Source organism: Myxocyprinus asiaticus, chromosome 1, assembly GCF_019703515.2.
Source record: "Myxocyprinus asiaticus isolate MX2 ecotype Aquarium Trade chromosome 1, UBuf_Myxa_2, whole genome shotgun sequence".
Taxonomy (NCBI): Eukaryota; Metazoa; Chordata; class Actinopteri; order Cypriniformes; family Catostomidae; genus Myxocyprinus; species Myxocyprinus asiaticus.
Genome location: NC_059344.1, coordinates 68204757 through 68230770, shown reverse-complemented (window position 1 = coordinate 68230770; position 26014 = coordinate 68204757). Strand labels below are relative to the sequence as shown.

The window sequence follows — 26014 nt, the reverse complement described above, 5'->3', positions numbered from 1 at the left end:
GCTCCATTTGTACACTCTAGATGTGATGTCCATTAGCACGCCCGCTTCCCATGCTGGAGACCCCGGTTCGAATCCTGCTTGGAGTGGGTCGAGTAGGACTGGTTACAGTGGTGCCGTGACCCGGATGGGAGTGAGGTTTAGGGGGGTGAGAGTAACGGTAGCCAGCCGCTACGTGCTGTGTAGTGTATAAACCTCACTCCCCTGGCCTCAAGAGACACTTTAGCAACTGACACTAGGGGCTGTAGCTTTTGGCCTCCTCATTAGCACGCCCGCTTCCCATGCTGGAGACCCCGGTTCGAATCCCGCTCGGAGTGGTTCGAGTAGGACCGGTTACAGTGGTGCCGTGACCCGGATGGGAGTGAGGTTTAGGGGGGTGAGAGTAACGGTAGCCAGCCGCTACGTGCTGTGCAGTGTATAAACCTCACTCCCCTGGCCTCAAGAGACACTTTAGCAACTGACACTAGGGGCTGTAGCTTTTGGCCTCCTCATTAGCACGCCCGCTTCCCATGCTGGAGACCCCGGTTCGAATCCCGCTCGGAGTGGGTCGAGTAGGACCGGTTACAGTGGTGCCGTGACCCGGATGGGAGTGAGGTTTAGGGGGGTGAGAGTAACGGTAGCCAGCTGCTACGTGATGGCTGTGCAGTGTGTAAACCTCACTCCCCTAATTTATTTTTGCTTGCATATTTGCTCGGGACAGTCCAAAAAATGACAATTCTCATGATTAAAGAAAATAAATAATAAAAATAAATAAATAGCAGTATTAAAACAGTTACTATATTTGTGTTGATGTGTTCAGGGAACTAACTATATTAAATAGCAAATCAGCTATTAATGAGAACATATATGAGGAACACATCTGTTTTGAAGAATAACCCATAAATGGACATTTTAACAGCTAGATAAGTGAGTTACCACAAGTGATGGAGAGATACATCGCCCCAGGCCAATTACTTTGGCTTATATATATATATATATATATATATATATATATATCACACACACACACACACACACACTTTATATATATTTTCTGCATCGACCGACAACCGTGCCGTCTACCTGGTCTTCTAGCAGAAGTATGAACTTCAGAGTGCAACTGTTACATTTGAGTCTATACATTTGTTCTTTTAAGTTTTTCACGCTTTATTTTGTGTATTTCAAGTGTGGTCATTCAACTGAATTATATACAAAGAATATTTGGACACATAAGTGACAAAAAATGTGTGAAAGTCATTGCATTAGATAACAGAATATGAAATCAAGTGTCTTCTGCGCTCAAATGCTGCTGGAGCTCTTCTTAGATCTAACTTCACTTTTCTATCCACAAAATCCTGCATCGGTCAAACACGAGTCAACACCACCCCTTCACGACATCAGCCTGTTTCAGATCCTCGCCTGACTTCTGTGGACAGACTCTCAGAACAGATGGAAAATAACCTGATAATAAAACATCAGACACTGAACACAATCACAGCTGAATCAGATATTAAGCAGCATAATGTTCATATGAAGGAGCTCAAACTGGTGTTGTGTTCTTTGAAGGGCTTTAAACTGATGTTTGAAGAGTGAAACTTTGACTTACAGCGACATCTAGTGGAGATACTCAGTATCATCATGTAATAATAATGGAAAAACATTATGATGTTCAGTTTTCATATATAAATCAGAATGTAAAACCAGCTCAAATTTCACCCCTTATATATCTATACAGTATAAACCAAAATCTTTTTTCATTGTGTAATTACTTGTGACAATTAAGTATTATTACCCTGTAATTATCATGAAAGAACTGTCACAATGCATTAAATCTTATATATAGTATAAGATTATAGTATATAATGTGGTGAAATACTACCTTGTTTTTGTGAGATTCACCAGATTCCTCCACTATTTTCTCTGTTTGCGCAGAGTCAGTGGGCGTGGCCATGAAGTTTAAAAAAAAAAGCACAAATGTGTGTTCCAGCGAGACACTTACAATGGAAGTGAATGGGGTCAATTTTTGGAGGGTTTAAAGACAGAAATGTGAAGATTATAATTGCATAAAATCACATTAAATCTTCTGTTAAACTCATGTATTATTTGAGCTGTAAAGTTCTTTAAATTGTTGTTTTTTCAGTCTTTTCAGTTTACAGCGTTACGTTGTCATGGCAACGATGTTGTAAAATTGTCTATATCTTTACACAGATGTGGTTAGTAAGTGATTTTATGACAGTAAAATCATGTTAACACACATATTGTTTATGTCTTGTGTCTATACTTTTGAAACAGTGAGTATTTTAATGTTTACAGATTGAACCCCATTGACTTCCATTGTAAGTGTCTCACTGGAACACACATTTAAAGAAAAGGAGGAACGAGTCGAAATAAATTTTTGTGGTAATCAACATTATTACACAAATGCTGCTGATTGAGATTAACTCGTGTTGAACCCGGAATATTCCTTTAACTGCGTCCTTGATGAATATCACGTTTATACGCACGGAAAATGTGATTCTCAAATGGATTTTGATGAACGCTCCGTTATGAGAATGTAAGTATTATTAATGATTTCCATCTACTGACACACAAATAATGGCTAGTATTAACAGTGATTGTATCGGTGCACACTTCACTTCTACCGCTTGATTTTACATTAACAATAAAATTATTATTACTTTAAATAAACACACACAAATAAAACATTTTAACCAAAAATATTTCTAAATTCAAATTACACTTCAAACAAAACAAAAATATAACAAAAATAATGAAGTGGTCTAATAAGTCATACCAAAACCAATCATAATAATAATAATAATAATAATAATAATGTTTATTTTAAATAGCACCTTTCTTCAAACTCAAGGTCGCTTTACAGGATGAGAGTAAACACAAAGTATCACAAAAAATAAATAAATAAATAAATATATTTAAACCAATTTAATTGAGAAGCATAGGTCAAAGAGATATGTTTTGAAATCATGTTTGGAGGTGAGATCATGGAGGGACTGAGGAATAGAGTTCCAAAGCGAAGGGGCAAGTGTGCAAAAAGCCCTGCCACCTAGTGAGGTCAGCTTGCAACGTGGCATGAATAGTAGGCCCAAATCACATGACCGGAGTGAGCGGGATGGGGTGTAGCAGCGGACGAGATCAGTGATGGGGCAAGACCTTTTAAAGCTTTGATCATTTTACCCTCTTTAACTTCTTCCACCAACAACAGGTGTGAAAATGATCCATGACCTGAAGAATAATAATGCAGGGACTTCATTTGATCTCCAAACTGTAGATGCAGGAACTGAATTTAGACTTTATTCTGAAAACAGAACTGCTTTTGAAACATCTTCGTGCAACAACCTATTTCTCAGGAAATTAGCAAATTACACTTTGTGCCACTACATTAACAGACAATACACACACAGATAGCACAAACACTGCCACTCATGCCATTCGCTTGTTGCACTGGCACGAATATTTCGCTTTGAATTAGCACACGGTCGTTGCGTGTAGCACTGCGCATTGCACACTCTGAAAATAAAGCCCTGGATAGTGTCAATTTAACATCTTTATAAAACCAAAGAGTCATAATCATGTATCGCTCTTTTAGAGTCATGTTACATTTTATTTGGTCTTTGCTCTTTCATTTTCTTATAGTTCCACAGGTTAAAACCCTTTACAATTAGCACAATAAACACATTCGGTAACACTTTCTATGAAGCCCATATTTATAATGCATTGTAAAGGCATTATCCTGTATTCATAATGTCTCAATGCATCTTATAATAAGTTAGAACTTCTCATAAATGATAACTACAGTTATAATACATTATAAGACTTCCCTTATTCATAGTTATACTTTAGAGTATAATGCATTATAACACAAGTAACATCCAGTTTTAACGCAGCAGAAGTTCATAAAGTTAATGGCATAAGTGCTGTATAATGTAAACAGTTAAAAGGTTTTATGATGTGATCATATTATAAGTGTTCTTTACCTGCTTTAAGTTACAAAAGTAATATCTTCTTATAAACAGACATAAAATTGTAACATGTATTACAAACTTTTTAACAATGTATTACAAGTCAAACTTACTCAGTTCAGTATAGAATCAGTTTGATGTTTTTTGATTTTTATTGGGTTTGTTTACACCCAAGAAGATCGGCTACATGTGTGATCTGATATATTTTAACCTTGTTTTTTCGTAAATACCTCAATTTACACTGAATATCTATATAACTTCCAGCATGACTTGTAATGTATTATAACCACATAAAAATATCTTATAGATGTTTATAAGACGACATTGCTTTAATCACTTAAAGCATATCTATTATACACATTACAATTATATATAATGCATTATAACTTCTGCAGATTAAATTGATGTTGTTGGTGTTATAATGCATTATAGTCTAAGGTATAACTATAAATAGGTAAGCATTATAATGCATTATAACTTGCAGATTAAATTGATGTTGTTGGTGTTATAATGCATTATAGTCTAAGGTATAACTATAAATAGGTAAGCATTATAATGCATTATAACTTCTGCAGATTCAATTGATGTTGTTGGTGTTATAATGCATTATAACTTGCAGATTAAATTGATGTTGCTGGTGTTATAATGCATTATAGTCTAAGGTATAACTATAAATAGGTAAGCATTATAATGCATTATAACTTCTGCAGATTAAATTGATGTTGTTGGTGTTATAATGCATTATAGTCTAAGGTATAACTATAAATAGGTAAGCATTATAATGCATTATAACTTGCAGATTAAATTGATGTTGTTGGTGTTATAATGCATTATAGTCTAAGGTATAACTATAAATAGGTAAGCATTATAATGCATTATAACTTCTGCAGATTAAATTGATGTTGCTGGTATTATAATGCATTATAGTCTAAGGTATAACTATAAATAGGTAAGCATTATAATGCATTATAACTTCTGCAGATTAAATTGATGTTGCTGGTATTATAATGCATTATAGTCTAAGGTATAACTATAAATAGGTAAGCATTATAATGCATTATAACTTCTGCAGATTCAATTGATGTTGCTGGTATTATAATGCATTATAGTCTAAGGTATAACTATAAATAGGTAAGCATTATAATGCATTATAACTTCTGCAGATTAAATTGATGTTGCTGGTGTTATAATGCATTATAGTCTAAGGTATAACTATAAATAGGTAAGCATTATAATGCATTATAACTTCTGCAGATTAAATTGATGTTGCTGGTATTATAATGCATTATAGTCTAAGGTATAACTATAAATAGGTAAGCATTATAATGTATTATAATTGTGGTTACAATTATTTATGAGAAGTTATAACATATTATAAGGTGTAATATGAGACATTACTAATGCATTATAAATATGGGCTTCATAGAAAGTGTTACCACAGATTTACACATTCTTTAACAGAAAGACGTGCACGATTTCAAACACACACACACAAACACACACACACTTTAAAACGCAAAGTAATTGAGTGATTAGGCCCAGCCCACTGATAAAACAAACACAAACAAAAACAACATAACAATGACAGAAAACAATGTGACAGTTGTTATAAGGGCTTCACAAAATATAGATATATCGTTACACAGTGTCATAAACAGGCGCGACACAACAGGTTTCCATGAAAGTTAATAGTCTGTTCACACTGGAAGCGACACTGTTGCACAACAGTTACAGACAGTCGAAACATGGTTTTGTACGTTGGACCAATGAGATTTATAAGTGTGGGCGGGGCTACCCAGCGCAACACCGCAGAAACCAAACCGAAAAAACAAAAGTCTTTGACTTGTCTCATTAGGGCAAAAACAGATTCAAATGGAAGACATACAGTATGTTTACTTTCGTCTTTCTATCGTGCCTGGTTAGGACACCATGTAACAAGCCTAAAATATATAGTATTGTAAAAAAGTCAAGCAAGTTGTCCTCAAAACTCAAAGTGTAGCAGGTAAGAGGGACTGTCAAATCGTTCGGAGAAAACAGTGTGAAATATGAAAGTCCATCTGTGCGCCTGAGAGAGATTTCCGGAGTGTTGTGGTCGAGTTTCTTTAAGGACATCTCAAAAGATAAAGATATGAACACAAAGGAGACAGTAAAAGCAAGTATTTCTATTCAATCAAGGCACATGGTCCATTTAAATTTATTATGTTACAACAATTTTTTTTTTTTTTTTTTTTTTTTATATTGTAAAGACACAGATTTGTCCCTTTGCAGCACCCATAATTCCTTACAACAAACTCCAGTGAAGTACAAAACATAAAGAATCTTTCTTATAATAATAATAATAAAGCATCCGAATGTGGAGTGTGTCTGTGACCTTTTTTCAGATGTCTTGAATCCAGTGTGTAAAAGGTGTCAATAAATATCGATAGCTTTAAAAAAATGTCAAAGACCCTTTAAACGGTCACAGGAAGATAAATACGTACAGTACGATGGTGCGGAGAGCAACAAGACTGTTTTGCATTTATGACAACCCTGCTGGAAACCCCCCCCCCCCCAGCCGAACGAGAGTTGAATGCGTACAGCCAGATTTTTCTAGCATGCACCTGGTATTATCTGCACTATTTAGTGAGTCCACAAGGTGGCAACACTCACAATAGAGCCATTGCTGTCACAAAGAAGCGCTTTAAGATGATGCAATGGCTGATAACAGTAGATATGCACGTCAAGAGCACATGTGTGAGGAGGTCAGGAGATAACTGCATTTGTATAACTCGAATCTTAAGGAATAAAAATACATCTTTAAGGGTCTAAACTCCTGAAGAGAAATAGTATCTCATAGCAGTCACAGCGCGTATGCACCAACCGCCCGTGAATGCGCGCACTGTCAAATGAAGTATAATTTGAAAAGCTAGCGCTCAACTAAACGCTGACGCTAAGCGCTTGTGTAAAAAACGAAGACTGCTTTGGGCTTTAGCTGGTAGATTTCAAGTAAAAATGTGGAAAATTTCATTTCAATTTAATCGCGTCTTCACCACGCTCTCTAGATATCGGGATCGGCCATTAAAAACACGCATTGGTTGACCACTAGTCAACTCAAGTGGCCTGACCCGTGAATCATCCACCAATCAGCGATTCTGTTTGTTCTTTAGGCCGAACCAACTTTTTGCAAGTACATGAATGCATCTTGTGTTCGAAGTACGCGTTGCATTCTCAACATTGCCACAAGGGGCACTATAGTGAGCGTAGTGTGAACTGTCCACCTCTTTGGTGAGTTTTCTCAACTACTGTCAAGGTGGAGCAACAGTTTTGAATGATGCTGAGCAAGTTAAAGTTCACAAAGTTCAAAAGCACATCCAGTTTAAATCTGAAGTATGTAACTTGTTCTGCGTTTAAGTACTTTCTCCACAAGTAAGCTATTAATAGGTACATTTTCTCGAAAACTGTAAGCACTGGCTCTGTTTGTTTTGAGCGACCCACTTAGACCCGCCCCAACAACGATACTCAACCAATGACGCGAGCTGGCGGCGGGACTCTCTCACTGTTTCCCCCCACAGTAACACAAGAACGCACGTTTAGTATGTTTAACCGGACTGCGCCTCAGATAGCACACGTATGTCTCAGAGATGTCTGTTTTAGATCTTTTCATCTGGAAAGCATTCTTATTAACATCTGCTAAACATCTTAAAATGATCCGGTTTCCAAACATTCTACATCATAAACGTCTCAAAGACATCTGCTGAATGTCTTATTGACATACAGCAAACAACCTAAAACATATGTCTTCCAGATGTAAACACACACATCAAATAGACGTCTGGGTGATGAATGTGTGCCAACAGGAACATTGGCAATGCGGTGGCCACGCGATTGCATCTGCGTTTGTGTACTTGGGTAGAGTGTAGCCTTAAACATTGTCATGTCAAGTGTTCCCAAGCAGATGGTGATCTTACACACCATGCTGACATGAACACACGCTGTTTACACTTCAGAAATGGTGGCAAAACACGCAAGCTAAAGTCGGTTCTGTGTGCTATTTCTAGATATTTTCAGATTGTCAAGTCGTTTTAAAGCCAGTTATCTCTCCTTGTGAGCGGATTATGATGAATGTCCAGTGATAAATATCTGATGAGCTTTAGCCGCAAAACATGCCAATAAGAGACGTGCACTGACTAAGCAGTGTTTGTTGAGTCAAGCATCACTAACTATCTGAACAAAACTTTTGTGTTTATTTAGCTTCGGAAAATATGGAATCAGGTTTAAATTCATTCTTGAGAGTCACACAAAAAGTACTGTTAAATGACGCAGTAGCATGAACAATAATATTCAAAGGAAAATCTTGGCTTTCTTGTCATAGATCAAGTCTGTGCTCGACATACTTTCACAGGAGTTGGCACAGCAGAAATCTCAGGGTATGTTGACGGAGCGAAATGCCAAAGAAGGCCATTGTTATGTGAAAATGTCTCCCAACCCGGCTCCCCCCCACCCCAAAGGAATTTCATTGTTGGGAATAAAATGTGAGAGATGAGAATCTGCATGCAGCACACACAGTCCACCAGGGGGAAGTCAGTACTTCCTCTCTACAGGACGTCTTCATGGGGGAACTTGAGAGCTCTCTTAGATCAGAAATAATCATGCCTTCAGGCTGATCTTGGATTCTCTAAGATATTTTTGTACATACATAATAACATTCCTAAAGCGCTGGAAGCTTCAGGAACTAAACACAAACACCCACTATCACCATCACAAGCCATTTCGACATTTAATAAAGTGCATGAGGTGAATTAAAGATATCTACAATTAGGGGGTCTGGGTAGCTCAGCGAGTATTGACGCTGACTATCACCCCTGGAGTCGCGAGTTCGAATCCAGGGCATACTGAGTGACTCCAGTCAGGTCTCCTAAGCAACCAAAATTGGCCCGGTTGCTAGGGAGGGTAGAGTCACATGGGGTAACCTCCTCGTGGTCGCTATAATGTGGTTCTCGCTCTCGGTGGGGTGTGTGGTGAGTTGTGCGTGGATGCCGTGGAGAATAGCGTGAAGCCTCCACAGACACTACGTCTCCGTGGTAACGCGCTCAACAAGTCACGTGATAAGATGTGCGGATTGGCGGTCTCAGACGAAGAGGCAACTGAGATTCGTCCTCCGCCACCCGGATTGAGGCGAGTCACTACGCCACCACGAGGACTTAGAGCGCATTGGGAATTGGGCATTCCAAATTGGGGAGGAAAGGGGAGAAAATCTAATTAAAATGCTAATTCTTGATGTCAGTAATGGAATTACTACTAGCGAAATAATTAGATTTGCTCTATATCTATAGCATATTGAAAATTCTAATATTTAATATCTGCAATGTATTTCAACATTTTTATGATTCGGTATTGGAGATATCTAGAAATGGAGTTCCTATATCAATAAATTGAAGAGTGATTAAAGATCTCTTAAAAGGCTTTGTTACTAGTTAAACACATGAAACATATCTGAAATGAACATTGCCACTAATGAAAACCAAATGGGCATTTTTACTAGTTGCAATTCCATTTTTGATAAAGAATTATAATTTTTTCTTAGTGCAAACCTCATTACTGATTTTCACCAGTGAAAATTGTATAGAATTATACCTATATATCCTGCACGATTATATGTTGAAACGTCTTGAGATACAAGTGCATTCAACTCGAAGGTTGTTCAAAAGAGGCTTGACATGAACTTCTACATCAGGATATTTTGTCAGACTCAGGAAACCTCATGATTTTGAAAATTATTGTGGCTCATTGGATGAAATCTCCTGGCTAGAACGATTGCATTGTTTGGCACGTGTGTGGATTGTGTGCTGAATTCTCCCAGGTGCACAAAAACGCAATAAATTCCCTTCAGGTTGCTGTTGCTAAAGACCCTCCCAAAGAAACTGTTAAAAACAAATCTCAAAGCTAGCCAAATCTGAATTGAAACAAGGTAAAATGACTTTGTCATAATCTGAAAAAACTGCAGCGTCTTAAATTAAAAGTGAAATGTGCGATTTCTGCTTCAAGCGGATTTACAAAAATAATGATTGTTTTCAAGCAGGTTTCCCAAACACTCTCCCCATTTCCCATTGGTTGAAAAAGCAGATAGTCCCGCCCCTAACTCATGCCATTGGTTGAGTCAGAAGTTGACATGTCATGTTGCTCAAACAAACAGAGGAATGTTTTGAAAGCGCCACAGATTTTCAGGGGAATCAACCAATAAACGAATACGTGGAAAAATCATTTTAACATCCGAATCTCACACAACACTTTTAAGAACAATACATCTGAAACTGATAATGAACAGACACTGATTGAAGCGCACAAAGAGGGCATTAGACCCTGAGTAAGTGATGTCAGAGAATCCAAAGAATCCAAAGAATGGGTTCTTTGATGTTCAAAGAATCCAAAAGAAAACATTGATTTCACATCTTGTGATGTTTAAAACCGTAATTAGTTCATCAGGAATGACGAGATGGACAAATTTGTGGAAAAATCACATGTTTGGAAGGCCAAAACCTATCAGCTATTGTCTAGAAGCTCCATCGAAAGAAATCTCAATGATATAACATTCTTCCAGAATAAAATGTAAATCTTCTGATATTACATTTCCTCGAATCCATTGAGGAAATCCAATGATCCCAAACACTTGCTAGGGCCCGTTTATGGGAGCTAAAATTTGACAGGTGTCCCACGGCTCTGGTTTAGCCCCAAAACATAGTCAATGCAAGAATGTGAACACAGGTGTAGTCTTAGTTTCTGAAGTATTTTCCCAGAAATTGCATTATTAAACTACTTTTTCTTTATATGCAGTTAAAATCACGTGAACTGATGGCTTTAACAGAAGCATATACCATCGATTAACAACTTCCGATATCTGTCAGAGGTCTGTCTTTAAAGGTTTACAAGTTTATAAAGGTTTATAAGTTACCATTAATAATTACTTCCACCAACGGGAAATGGATTTTTACTTCCAGAACCAGACTGTTGCGCTCTATTTATAATGCAACGCAAACACTGCATTCTCAGTCTTGCCACAGGGGGCACTATAGCGGAAATTAGCTTTGTCTTCTATGGACAGTTTTCTCTTTCAGGTCAACAACTGTCATGGCGGTGCAACAGTTTGAAGATAATCTAGCTGAACAAGTTTTTATGTTTTAAGCAGATACCTGAATAGCAACACATCTGTTTTAATGGCGCACACACATTTGAAGGAAACTCTGTCGCCAACTTGAGTACTGAGGTGTGTTACTGCTACAGTAACGCAAAAGCACATGTCAAGTTTGTACGACGAGATCAATGCGTTGGCCAAGTGTTTGCATTTGGAAGTTTGTGTAGAGTATGTTTCTGGACTTAACGTTCAGAACCTGTCATCTCTAAGTTGCGTAGGCGACTTGAAGGGGCTGAGCCCGAGAGTTCGGCGAGGGTGGACTCGCTCTTTGGCGACATCTAGCGGTTTGTTGACACCCACCCATCCAAGGTCTATGAGCGGTGAGTCCACCAGGTTTAGAGGGGCCACCCTGAGAGAAAGATTGGGGCTTCCGTTTGTCGAACAGGGGGCGGAGCGTGAGGTTGGGAAGGGGGTGGAGAAGGGGTCAAAGGACAAGTGGTCCGTGTTCATGGAAGGGTCAAGCTTTAGATTGAAGGGGTCACAGTCCGGGGAAGGGAAGGGGTCACAGTTTGTGAAGGGGTTTGTGGGCGAGGGGTGGTATCCCAGTCGAGGGCTCGTGGGACTGCTTGAACAAGTGGCTTTCTTGGCAGCAGGTTTGTCTGTCACGCCAGCCGATACAAAACTCCAAGGGTCAATGCGTTGTCGGATAGGGGATGGCCGGGGGCGCGGGACGATGTTGACCTCTAGACGACGGGTTTTGGGGCTCCACAGTCGAGGGTCTGGATACAGAGCGAATGGCATTGGAGATTTGTCCTCGGACTCAAAACTGTCTTGATACAATGGCAGATCCAACACTAGCAAAGAGTAAAACAGGACAGAAAAAGGAATTAGAGCAGTGGTTGGTCACAACTAACCATATAACCAAGTATAGTTAGGATGGCATAGTAAATAAATGTCACAACTTTTCAAAGTGAGGAGAAAACACTTCCAATATATGTTGTTGTTGATGTCAAAGGTTGTGCGTCCAGTCAAACTCTACAGTATTTTGACACAAATTTATCTTTCACTTGGTAGAAGCTCGTCAGATTAGACAGATGTCAACATGGACAGGTTGTGACATGAACTCATCCTCAAAAACCAGCAACAGTTTCACTGAAAATCATGTTGTTTATGTAAATCTTGTAGGACATTCTGTTTAGACTGCCCGCAAACTCTATGAACTATTGCAAACAAGATTATCCCACATAAACCAATAAGAACCAGAAGTACCACAAAACTTAACTAAGCACTGTCATTAAAATAATAGTTCACGCAAAATGGTAAATTCTGTCACCATTTACCCACTCTTATGTCATTCAAAACTTGTAAGAAATTCTTTATTCTGAGGAGCAAAAATGCAAACATTTTTAGGACTGCAACTAACGATTATTCTGATACTCGATTAATCTTCGATTATTTCTTTGATTATTCGAATAAAAAAGCCAAATTGCATTTAATGTATTATATTCTTACACAATTAAAAATGCAAATTCTTACATCACAAGGTTTTTTCTTCCATGGAACAAAAAAGCAAAAATGTTTAGGACTGCAACTAATGATCAATCTGATACGCGATTAATCTTCGATTATTCGAATAAAAAAGCCAAATTGCATTTAATGTATTATATTATTACAAAATTAAAAATGTAAATTCTTACAATCACAAAATTTTTTCTTCCATGGAACAAAAAAGCAAACATTTTTAGGACTGCAACTAACAATCATTCTGATATGCGATTAATCTTCAATTATTTCTTCGATTATTTGAATAAAAAAGCCAAATTGCATTTAATGTATTATATTAATACAAAATTGAAAATGCTAATTCTTACATCACAAGATTTTTTTCTTCCATGGAACACAAAAGTTGAAATTTTTAGGACCGCAACTAACAATTATTCGATTATTTCTTCGATCATTCAGCTAAAACAAGTCCAATTTTATTTAATGTATATTTCATGTATTTTTTTTATTTGAATACAAGATCTCGGTAAAGTTACTGTTCTTAAACACTATTTCGGTAATACTTTTTATGAAGTATGAACATTTATAATGCATTATAAAAACATTATAAATGCATTTATAATGTCTCATAAGTTATAATGTTACGACTTCTCTAATGAACTTATAATAATTGTAACTACTGTTATAACACATTATACTATTAAACCTATTAATGGTTATACCTTAAAGAGAATAATGCATTATAACATAATAAAAATCCAGTTTTATCCGCAGAAGTTGTCATAAGGCTATAAGACATGATCATATACCATTATAAGTGGTCTTTTCCTGCTTTAAGTTAGAAAAGCAATGTCTTCTTATAAACAGCCATACCATAAACTTGAATTATACGTCACATTTCAATTATCGTTACATTTAAACCTAAATTTAATGTCCAAAAGCAATGTTTATCTAACGACACAATTTAACCAGTCAGCCAGTACATTATTCCAAATGTCTCGTTTTGTGCTCCATGGAAGAACGTTAAACAGGTTTGGAACCACAAGAGGGTGAGTAGATGATGACCGAGTTTCCTCTTACCCAGCTGTGAAGAGTGAAGTCCGTTACTCGATCTCCTCCGCCGCTCTCCACTCTGATATGAATTCTCATTGGCCGTCTCCCCGTTCGTATACGTCGTCCAGTCTCCGGGACTGTGCTGTGGCGTGCGATGGCCTGACCGGTCTCTCTCGCGCGGGTTCGGCGGAGGGGGTGTGAGCGGTAACGGTTTAATCTCTGGCGGTTTCAATGTGTCCAAAAACGCTCGCGGTAGTGAGTCCGTGCTGAACGTGATCAGATCACCCACCATGGTGGGTTCGGCGGGATGGTCTGGAGAGCGATCCGGTTCCAGGTCCAGCGTGGGCAGGTTAGTCCGCGAGGAGGCCCGTGGGGGTGGCGTGGGGGGGTGTTGAGGCTCCAGACAGCGTCCCAGAGCGACGGATGCCAGCAGGGCGGCGCTACTGAGCAGCGCGTGGTGTGTACTCTTAGCCAGAGACGCTGGTCCGGGCTGATCCGGTTTGGGAGAGCCGCAGGGCGATGAACCGCCTTCCTCACTCTCAGAGCCCTCTACAGACAGGGAAAGTCAACAGTTCACTTTAAAGTCAAGAAAAATAATGAAAAACTATTAGGTGTAGGGCTAGTCTGTTAAAACCAAAACAATAATTCCCATCTGCACGATTCTTACGAAACCTGTCATCCTTTATCAATGCAAAAAAATGAAATTATATTTTGCATAAAGAAAATGAAGCCTACAGTTAAGACAGTAAAGATTTTTGGCATTGTGACATTATTTTCAGGAGACTTCAGCACATTTTACATACAAATCCTCATTACCGTAACATGTCCAGACACTTTTCCCATAGTTTTCAATGACTGTCATTACCGTAACAGATTTTTTTTTAAATTATTAAATACTGCGAAAATGAAAGGGAATATTACTATGTTAAATACTTTTCAAATTACACAATGTGTCATTTTGTTTCTCATTATGGTAATTGCAGGATAAAATGTGTGTAGCTGTCATGAAAACAATGTTGCAATGTAAAAAATTGTAAACTGTCCTAAAAACAGGCTTCATTTTCTTAATGCAAAATGTAATTTCTTATTTGTATTTCTATCTTCTGATATTGGAGTAAAATTGGGCCAGGACATTTTCTTGACAGGTTTAGTGTCAATAACCCATGTATTGATTTAGAAGGCTGCGTTAACTTTAGGGATAAAACTGTCTCCAGAAATGAGCTAAATCTACAAAACTTTTGGTGAATTCCTCAAAGGAAAAAACTATTTCTTCTATACATAAGGTATTAGCATATAATGTTGGCTTAAAGTTTTCTTGTAGGGGTAGTGTTTGGGATAACAATATAGCCAAGGTCAATTATATGTCCCCTATTAGCTAGATAAATGTGTGTGTGTGTGTGTGTGTGTATATATATGTATGTGTGTGTGTGTGTGTGTGTGTGTGTTTAGGGGTAGGGTTAGGGGATAGAATCTATAGTTCATACAGTATAAAAATCATTATGTCTATGGAGAGTCCTCATAATGATAGCTGCACCAACATGTGTGTGTGTGTGTGTGTGTGTGTGTGTGTGTGTGTGTGTGTGTGTGTGACGTGAGTGCGTGTGTGTTACCGTTGTGGTTGTATTCTGGTGTAATCGGTCTGTACTCCTCAAAATCTGCTTTCGAATCATCATTTTCATTACTGTCCACACCCAAGAGCTTTGCTCTCATTGATAGACTACAGACAAACAAACATAGAAGCAAAAATCATAGCGAACAAATTTCTACAGAAAAACACTGTTGTTGGCCCAAAGCCAGTACTGACTGTATATAAATAATGCAGTGTGGTGCTGTGATATTTGCTAGTTATGGCCGTTATTAGACACTTAGCACTGATTCTCAACTCTATAACATTATGAATTGGAACAGGGTTGACAGAAAACATGTTTTAACCCTCCTGTTATCCTCATATTTACTAACATCTTTTATCCTTTGGGTCAATTTGACCCCAGCAATTTAAACCTCCATTTGGAAAGAAGAACAATTTCTGTTATCAAGGATAGTAACATGTATTATGTTCGGGGTCAATTTGACACACTTTCAAACATTTAGAAGGATTTTATTTGTAAAGCAGAACATCATCATCATCACAACATCAGTGAGGAACAAATAACAGTTCTTTATTTACAAAAAAACACCTATAAAAAGTACATTTGAGCATTGTGTCAGGGATTGTTCTATGCTACTGTAAGTGCTATGTATGCGATTTCACACAGGTGTTGCTGGTCTTGGAGTCGTTTCCATTGGGACAGACCTGGCACTTGCCATGTTTCCTGCCTGCAGTTTGAACCACTGGGGTGTGTGTCTCCATTTGTATGTCCTTCACAACAGTTGCAGCAGTCGCTGATGCTCTTGGAAGGCACCGTCTTCTCTCGATATGAGGTTTCACCAGCGCGTAACCCAGCTGCTCCAGGAAAATCCTCCTTCCACTCAGTTTTCCGCTGTTCCAATCCTTGTTTATTTCGCTTCATAACACAAAGGCATTGTAGGCGCTCACATCATTGATGTTGAACACAATGACAAGGGGTCAACGGGCAGTCATGCGTCGCCAGCTGTAGGTGGCTGTGACCTTGTCCAGATTATCAACCCCTCCCTTTGTCTCGTTGTAGTCCAAGACCATTCGTGGTTTTCTGTCTTCACTGGTGCTCAGGACAACATCTTTGTGCATGGTGCTCATCAGCAGGACATTTTTCCCTTTCTTGGGGCAATAGGAGACGACAGTGGCTCTGCCAGTGAAGGCAAACATTGAAGATGTTACCTTCCTGTTCTTCATCGCAAGAAGCTCAGAGGGAAGCTCCGGCTTGTTTTTTCTCACTGTCCCCAACATGGTAACCTTCCTTTTCAGCAGATCCTCACCCAGGGCGTACGATGTGAAAAAATGATCACGTGTAATGTTATGACCATTCAGTCCTTCAGCCAAGCCTAGTACCACCCTCATGCCCTGATTGTATTCAGATGCTTCCCCAGGGGATTTACCAGTGTACACCTGCATATTCCAGGCATAGCTGGACTGTGCATCACCTGCTGCCCATATTTTGCTTGATATGCATTGTCTGAAGGGACAGCGCCCACGAAATGCAACCAGACATTCACCCACAGTGACATGGCAGCCTGGATTGTAAAGAAAGGGTAAACGCTGGACCCACCTGTCCCATACATCACGTATTAGAGTCTGTCACGCTCTCGTCGGCCCTGCCTTGCCTTGTCAAATTGACCCCAAAGAACACTGATGCTACAAAATGTGTACAGGACATTGAAAACATATCATCATGTTTAATTTATGTTTACCCAGTTGTCCCCAATTTAATCATGTATTTAGAGACGTTAAACATTGAATGGGGTCAAACTGACCCCAAAGATAATAGGAGGGTTAAAACAAACATCATGGGTTATTATTAATATTTGTCAATTGTGTTTTGATACTACCAGAATTTATTCCGTTATCTATTAAAACGAAAAGCTGCTTACTGTGACGGGGTTGAAATAATGTGCTGCTTTAGAGATCGCAACAATAAATAACTTGGTATTTTACAAGGCATATATTTATGACTGAAGGTGATAGTTTAAGAATCAGCCATTAGAAACACAGATTGGGGGGAAAATGATCAAAGTGTGTCTTTACCTGTTCTCCTGTGAACTGAGTCGCAGGATCTTTGGACTTTTGGGGCTTTTGGGACTCAGATGAGGAGTGAACCTCCTCTCGCCATTAATCTGTTTGACAGGAAGAGACTCCAGTGGCCAAACTGAACTCCATCGACTGTCGCTGGGACTCACTGACAGACAGACAGACACAGAGACAGAGAGATAAAATGGCTTGAAAATTAGTCAAGAACATGTCCAGGTCATCCTTCATGAAATGCTTGTGTTGACATTTTCTTTTGTTTTGGCGGGTTATATCGAAGGGCTTGTACTGTTTTGTTTTTTCTAAAATAGCCAATAGGATTTGATTTACATCACTAGACTAGCTAGTCTGCTGCAGGGGGCGGGACATTGTCATTCTAGAGACCATTTGATTGGACTAAAATCTGTGTAGCGCAAGATGATGTCATCAACATTATTAGTCTGTTTTCCTGGAAGAGAAAGACTGTAAATGTGTTTATCTGCTAAAGGTTTACTTTGTCAATGTTTAGGAGTATGCTAGCTTATAGATGACCTCGAAGCTACATTACATAAAATTTCAATATTAATTTAATGAGAGTCTTTTAAGAACATTTTCCCCACAAATTCTGATTACAATAAAATGGGGCTAATATGATCATATTTCTTGGTTCTGGTCAGCACTCTGGCTGCTGCATTTTAAACCAATTGAAGTTTATTTATTGATCTTGCTGGACATCCTCCCAGTAATGCATTACAATAATCTAGTCTTGAGGTCATGAACGCATTAATTAGTTTTTCAGCATCAGAAACAGAGAGCATGTGTCGTAACTTAGCAATATTTCTGAGGTGGAAGAATGCTGTTCTACAAACACTGGAAATTTGATTTTCAAAGTACAGATTGGTATCAAATATAACACCTAAATTCTTCACTGAAGAAGACGATGTAACAGTACATCCATCGAGAGTCAAATGAGGTTTTTGGTCCAATAATTAGTACCTCTGTTTTGTCCAAATTGAGCAGAATATCTTTGATATCATTGACACACTTTGTTACCTTGAAAAATTAGGAAATGACATCTTGAGGAAATATAAAGCAATGTGTCGTCAGCATAACAGTGAAAACTAATATCCATAGTTCCTGATAATATTTCCCAGGGGGAGCATATATAAAGGAGAAAACCAGGGGACCTAATACTGAGCCCTGCGGCACTCCGTACTTCTACTTGATCTGAAAACTCCTCATTTAAACAACCGATGTGGTAGCGGTCAGATAAATAGGATTTAAACCAAGCTAATGCCTGTCCACAAATGGCAACATAATTCTCCAGCCTATCCAAGAGAATGTCGCGGTGATCTCTGGTGTCAAAGACAGCACTAAGATCTAAGAGCACTAGAAGAGAAATGCAGTTACTGTAAAGAGTCTGGACATTTTACATTTGAGGTTGTTTTTCTAAAAATTACAATGAATAATTGTAATAAAATAAAATGATAATTTTATTAAGGTGATTATCTTAACTGTAATATGATGATTTATGTAAATCATCATAAATTCAACATATGCTACTATGAAAAAAATACTTCATAATTTAAATAATATATGTAATATATATTTTAATTTATACATTCATACTACTGTAATGACACTTTTTCACATAACAGTAATGAGAAGTTGAGTGGAAATGTATTTAAACGTCAAAATAATGTGTTGGAGGTGTTAAAGCTAATGATAGGTGTCTTGTGTTAGTTTTTGTTGGACACACTCACGTTGTATCGCACGGAAGCGCGGACCAATGGACGGCGAGCCCAGATCCGGAGAATTCCGTCTTTTCTCCAAACCCGGTGATGCCTGAACTGTGATCTTGTGGATAAAATCTGCAACATATACATTCAACACAAAATGAATTCACACACACAAACGAACGAGTGTTAAATAAAAATAATTGTTAGTTGAAACTGATAACCCATGACTTACTGTTGAGATTAGTGGTCGACCGATATATCGCAGAGGCCGATAAATCAGCCAATATTCTGACTTTAAATTTAAATATAATTAAATATAATTTTCCCCTTTTGACGATTTGTTTCTTGAGGGCACCGAGAATCGGCTGCTTGCATGTGAAGCGACTGAGACATGTAAACGACCAGTCACGGTTCGTTTTGTTGTTACGCGCGATCGTGTTACTACAATAATAGACCAGTGTGCAACACAGTCTCATTTAAACAGTCCGCATATCAGAGCCGCGGCAGACGTGTTTTAGCTCATAATGTTGAAGTGTTCGTCTGTTTCATTCTCCCTCTCGCTCCTCAACAGTTCCCTGTTACTTTTAACTGTCTAATCTAATGATAAAAAAGTAATTATCAATAACACTAATATCATATATTGTCTGCAAATATGCACATATCTCATTTAAACAGATTTAATAACCCAACCTCACAAAACTTCAGCAGATCCAGCATCCTGTGGAGCGCTCATTTACTAAAGTACGTATTCTATCAGTCTCTCCTCAACAGTTCCCTGTCACTTTTCTAATGATAAAAGGCAAATATAAATAAAACTAATATCATATACTGTCTGCAAATATCTCATTTAAACAGATTTAATAAACCAACCTCACAAAACTTCAGCAGATCCAGCATCCTGTGGAGCGCTCATTTACTAAAGTACATATTCTATCAGTCTCTCCTCAACAGTTCCCTGTCACTTTTCTAATGATAAAAGGCAAATATCAATAAAACTAATTTCATATATACCGTCTGCAAATATGCACATATCTCGTTTAAACAGATGTAATAAACCAACCTCACACAACTTAAGCAGATCCAGCATCCTGTGGAATGCTCATAATACTGTGTGTATTATTTCCTTCTTCCTAATATATTAACAATTTCTTCATGTGCGAATAAATTACTAAAATTTGATGACTAAACAGAAGTCAGAAGAAACTGCTATCTACCATTTAAAATACAATATTATTTTTTAGTTTTGTGTGAAATTGAGTAAATATAGTGCTAAATAAATTATAATTTTTTAGCAATTTTATGTTTACTATATTAAATTGTGTGATATATCGGCACTGTCCCTGCTCTCTGGATATCGGCCATTAAAAACCCATATCGGTCGACCACTAATTGAGATAATTAACAGAATATTGAACTCACATTATAAGATTGACTATTGAACTCCTAGCATTGCGCTAATATTTATTCCTCACCCTGCGGCATGCTGATTTTCTCTCCGTTCTTCACTTTGAGTTTGTGTTTCTTGAACGTTCCTTTGCGCTTCTTCACATTAGGTTTGTGGTTCTGGTTCAGATGGAGGATGAGGAGTGAAAGTTCCCGCTCAAACACGTCCTGTTCCCACTGCGCTAACTGCTGCTCGCGCTGACGGAGAAACTCCTCGTGAGACTTCTGCTCCAGCGCCGCGCGCTTCAACTCCTCCTCACGACAGCGCAACTCCTGCAACATTTCATATTCATGAGTGTGAACAACTGTAGCAATAGTAATCATAATTTTGATAAAAACCCATTGCAATATTTATCATGGTAATTACAGAACTTATTTTTATAATGTGTTATTTATACAGATAATGACTTAAATACACCTCTTGTAAAATAAATATGTATTCAATTTCTCAATGACATTTAAAAAAAATTGTTTTTGCAATAATCTTTTATTATTATTTTTTTTTTAAAGAATACATTAAATAGTACGAGCTCAAGAAACGTAAAAAAAATCATGATATTTTAACATATTGTGCAATGGAACTGCTATACCATGGTAAATTGTTGTAATGGACAGTACACTGCCAAGCAGAAAAAGCAATTGAGCAGAAAGCATGAAACCAGAGAGCAGATGATCAAAGACTGATATATCCCATGATTCCTGTGTTCAGATACCTTCTCTTTGGCCCTGAGCTCATCAAACATGCTCTGGATCTCGTGCTTCCAGTCATCCTGAAGAGAGTGAAATGAATCTGGAGGCATCTCGTTCAACACCTGCTCCTCCAGAGCCGTCAACTGATCCAGAATACACCTGAAACTGGGCCGCCGGTGAGGGTCCTGATCCCAGCACTCTATACACACACAAAATCATTTATAGGGGTCACATATCACTCACAGAAAGTACTTGAGGAAGTAGGATAGATGGCATTAATAGATGAATGAACGAGTGAATGAATGAACGAATGAGTGACCAAATGAGCATCTAAATGAATGAATAAACATTAATGAATAATTGAGTGAATGAATGAATGAACAAAGGAATGTATGAGTAAACAAAAACAAATGAATGAATGAAAAAAGCTAATGAACAGCTGAATAAATGAACAAAGTGAATAAATAAAAACAAGTGAATGAATGAACAAATAAGCAAATGGATTAGAGAATAATTGAACAAATAAATGAAAGAACAAGTGAATAAATGAATGAAAAAATGTGTGAATGAATGAACAAGCAAACAAATTAATCAATGTAAAAACAAGCTAATGAATAAACAGGCGAATGAACGAATGAGTGAATGAACAAGTTAATGAAAGAATGGACGAACAAATGGATGAATGAATGAACAGGTGAATGAATGAGTGAATAAATGAAAATTATCAAATGATCGAGTAAATTAATGAATTAAATGATTCAACAAATCAGAATGGAGGAACAAACGGATGAATGAATGAACAGGTGGAGGAACAAACGGATGAATGAATGAACAGGTGAACGAACACGTGAACAAATGAATGAACGAACAAACAAATAAATGAATTAATTAATGAATAAACAAATGGAGTAAATGAATAAGTGAATGAATGAACGACCAAATCAACAGCTGAATGAAATTAGTGTATGAGTGAGTGAGTGAATGAATGATAGAATGAGTAAATAAACAAATGAACAAGTGAATGAATAGCAAACGAATTAGTGCATGAATAAAAAAATCAATAAGTACATGAACTGACAAATAAACAAGTGAAAGAACGAATGAACAAATAAACAAATGAAGTGAATGAATGAATGAACATGTCAATGAATGAGTGAATACATGATTGAATGAACAAGTGAATAAAAGAGCAAACAAACATGAATAAACAAACACAAATGAATGAATGCACAAATGAATGAATGAATACCCACATGAATGAATGAACTCACCCGACATGAGCTGAGCGAAGGGTTCAGGGCAGGTGGAGGGAATCGGGAGCGTCAGTTTGTTTACAGCGACTCCATAAGCAACCGCGAGACCGTCGATCCCTCTGTAGGGAGCTTCACCCGTCAACAGCTCCCACAGTAACACACCGTAACTACAGAGAGAGAGAGAGAGAGAGAGACAGCGGGGGTGAGACAGCCCACAGTAGTTTTATATATCCGTCTAATTACAGCATACACTCAAATACAGCCACAAACACACACACACACAAAATGCTCTCACATTCTAAAATGCTTTTAAAGACACAAATCTAAACCCTTTAAATGACTGCGAGGGCGTTAGAAATACAGTGCCGAGATCTTTGAAAAGAAAGGTGTAAATGTCATGTTTCCTGGTTTCCCTGCAGACAGAAATGCTGCACAAGTGCTTCTCATTTGTGTCTGTGGGCAATCACTTGCACTTCATCTAAGTAGAACATTAACAAGTCTTGGAGTGTGTTTGAGGGAAATGAGCCGTTTCGAGAGTACTGAAAGCTGCTTTTGAGAAAGTCTTTGGCTCACACACATATTTGATCACATACAATTCACTCATCGTGTCTATCAACTCTAAACCGTTATCAAATGCGTTGGAGTGGTCAAAGAGAAGGGCTTGCAATCAAAACTTGAGTTGTCGCCAAAAAGACGCATTCTTGCGTTCAAAAGCAGCCAGACGGAGTGTAACAGAAGACAAAAGTTGGGTTACTTTGACACGCACACAGTCGATGCAAGAGTGTATTACATCGCCAATCGACTCCTCAAATCAACCAGTAGGTTGTTGGATGTTTATTCAATACTGTACCAAACGCAACAAGCTTTAATAAGAGGAATCAGACGCCCGTGATTCTCACCCTGCAGGTGCATGAAACAGTCTGCTGAGGAAATCAAAAAGAATATTAAAATAATCAAAACTCCAGACACTAAAAGTCAGTTCCATTTACATCTCGTACCACCAGTGTTTTCTCACCTCCACACGTCGCTTCCCTTCGAGAAGGTGGATGATTTGATGACCTCTGGTGCCATCCAGGCGTACGTGCCCGCTGTGCTCATCTTAGTGGTTTTATGCCACTCTCGCGCCAGTCCAAAATCTGTGATCTTCAGCGTCTTTCCCTCAATACTGCCCTGCTCCACCGGCTCTGCCAACAAGACTGAGAAATATATTTGAATATGTTAATATGTATCGGACATGTTCTGTTGTTCAAGCTGCATCAGAAATAAACATGTTAAATGCAGATAATTCACACACACACACACACACACACACACACGCACCTTCATGGTAACATTTTGTCTGAAGTCTGTATATAAATCTAACATATTACTGTATAAAGGCACTTGTTAAATGTCTTTAATGTGTAGATTTGCCTGTTTCAGCCTTTAGCCCCAGCCTTTCAATATTAAACTATTATATATATATATATATATATTCATTATTACACATTTAAAACTATGATCATCTAAACAGAGTGAAATAAAGTTAGTGTACTTGTTAACCAAGTGGACAAAAGTGTGAGTGAAGAGCATGCTTGAGATGAAATATGAATCAAAATATGATTTAATTATGTATTAAAGTGTGTATTTAGGATACATAAAATGTTAGCTATGAAATTAGCCATAGCATGACAAAAGAGTCCGTGTTTTATTTAAAAATGGTTAAAAATGTCATTTCCAGCACAGAATTCTATTCTAGGAGTGAATAAACGAATGAGCAAACAGGTGAATGAGTTAATGAACAAGTGAATGAATGAACGAGTGAATAACACATGGATGAACGAAGTGAATGAAAAAAACAAGTGAATGAACAAACAAATGGATGTGAATTATTGAATAAATAAATGAATAATCGAGTGAATGAATAAAAAGGAAATTTTTCTGAACAGATAAACAAAAGAATGAATGAATGAAAGCACAAGCTAATGAATGAACAGGTGAATGAATGAATGAACATTATTGAATGAAATGATTGAATGTGAATACATGAATGGAGTAAATGAATAAATGAAAAAACTAGTGAATACATGAACAAATGCATGAAAGAACGAATGAATGAACAAGTGAATAAATGAACAAACAAATGAATTAGTGAATAAATAAACAAACAAATGGAATAAATGAACAAGTGCATGAATGAACGAACAAATGAACAGGTGAATGCATGAAAGAATTAATGAATGAATGATAGGATGAGTAAATGGACAAATAAACAAATGAATGAACGAATTAATGAATGAATGAGTGAATGATAGGATGAGTAAATAGACATGAACAAGTGAATGAATGAACAATATTAATGCATGAGTGAATGAATGATGAGTAAATAGACATGGACAAGTGCATGAATGAAGGAACAAATGAACAGGTGAACGTATGAACAAATTAATGAATGAATGAGTGAATGAATGATAGGATGATAAAACAGACATGAACAAGTTAATGAATGAACAAGTGAATTAATGAACAAACAAATGAAGAAATGAATGAATGAGTGAATGAATGAACAAAAAGAATGAACAGGTGAATGCATGAACGAATGAATGTTTGAATGAGTGAGTGAATGATAGGATGAGCAAATAGACAAATGAAGAAGTGAATGAATGAACAATATTAATAAATGAGTGAGAGAATGATAGGATGACTAAATAGACATGAACAAGTTAATGAATGAACAAGTTAATACATGAGTGAATGAACAAATGAATAAACAAGTGATTGAATGAGTGAATGAATGATAGGATGAATAAATAGACATGAACAAGTGAATGAATGAACAATATTAATGCATGCATGAATGAACAAACAAATGAATAAACGAGTGAAAGAATGATAGGATGAGTAAATAGACAAATGAACAAGTGAATTAATGAACAAACAAACAAATGAAGAAATGAATGAATGAGTGAATGAATGAACAAAAAAGAATGAACAGGTGAATGCATGAACGAATGAATGTTTGAATGAGTGAGTGAATGATAGGATGAGCAAATAGACAAATGAAGAAGTGAATGAATTAATATTAATGCATGAGTGAAAGAATGATAGGATGAGTAAATAGACAAATGAACAAGTGAATGAATGAACAAACAAACAAATGAAGAAATGAATGAATGCGTGAATGAATGAACAAAAAGAATGAACAGGTGAATGCATGAACGAATTAATGTTTGAATGAGTGAGTGAATGATAGGATGAGCAAATAGACAAATGAAGAAGTGAATGAATGAACAATATTAATGCATGAGTGAAAGAATTATAGGATGAGTAAATAGACATGAACAAGTGAATGAATGAACAAATTAATGCATGTGTGAACAAACAAACAAATGAAGAAATGAATGAATGAGTGAATGAATGAACAAAAAAGAATGAACAGGTGAATGTATGAACGAATGAATGTTTGAATGAGTGAGTGAATGATAGGATGAGCAAATAGACAAATGAAGAAATGAATGAATGAGTGAATGAATGAACAAAAAAGAATGAACAGGTGAATGCATGAACGAATGAATGTTTGAATGAGTGAGTGAATGATAGGATGAGCAAATAGACAAATGAAGAAATGAATGAATGAGTGAATGAATGAA

The 26014-nt window shown here is 37.3% G+C and overlaps 1 protein-coding gene and 1 long non-coding RNA gene across 4 annotated transcripts in view; one reads left to right on the top strand and one right to left on the bottom strand.

Moving 5' to 3' along the window:
- Positions 1-2827: 2827 nt before the first annotated feature.
- On the top strand, positions 2828-11276 carry LOC127448119 (uncharacterized). Of its 3 annotated transcripts, XR_007898461.1 has the most exons (4): positions 2828-4499; positions 4635-4996; positions 5088-5178; positions 5270-11276. It is a non-coding gene; the product is annotated as an uncharacterized LOC127448119 (long non-coding RNA). The 3 variants fall into 3 exon arrangements; XR_007898460.1 differs by lacking the exon at positions 5270-11276 and having other exon boundaries at positions 2829-4410; positions 5088-5263; XR_007898459.1 differs by lacking the exon at positions 5270-11276 and having other exon boundaries at positions 2830-4499; positions 5088-5263.
- Positions 11277-11298: 22 nt separating this feature from the next.
- Positions 11299-26014, bottom strand: part of LOC127447584 (mitogen-activated protein kinase kinase kinase 11-like) — a 35271-nt gene continuing 20555 nt past the window's right edge. Inside the window, exons 2-10 of the mRNA XM_051709533.1 lie at positions 23401-23581; positions 22404-22552; positions 21156-21331; positions 20472-20715; positions 19024-19131; positions 17282-17432; positions 15231-15337; positions 13648-14169; positions 11299-11918 (exon numbers count right to left, since the gene is read on the bottom strand). Coding sequence (XP_051565493.1) covers positions 11314-11918; positions 13648-14169; positions 15231-15337; positions 17282-17432; positions 19024-19131; positions 20472-20715; positions 21156-21331; positions 22404-22552; positions 23401-23581 — 2243 coding nt within the window. The 3' untranslated portion in view covers positions 11299-11313. The remainder of the gene's footprint in view (positions 11919-13647; positions 14170-15230; positions 15338-17281; positions 17433-19023; positions 19132-20471; positions 20716-21155; positions 21332-22403; positions 22553-23400; positions 23582-26014) is intronic.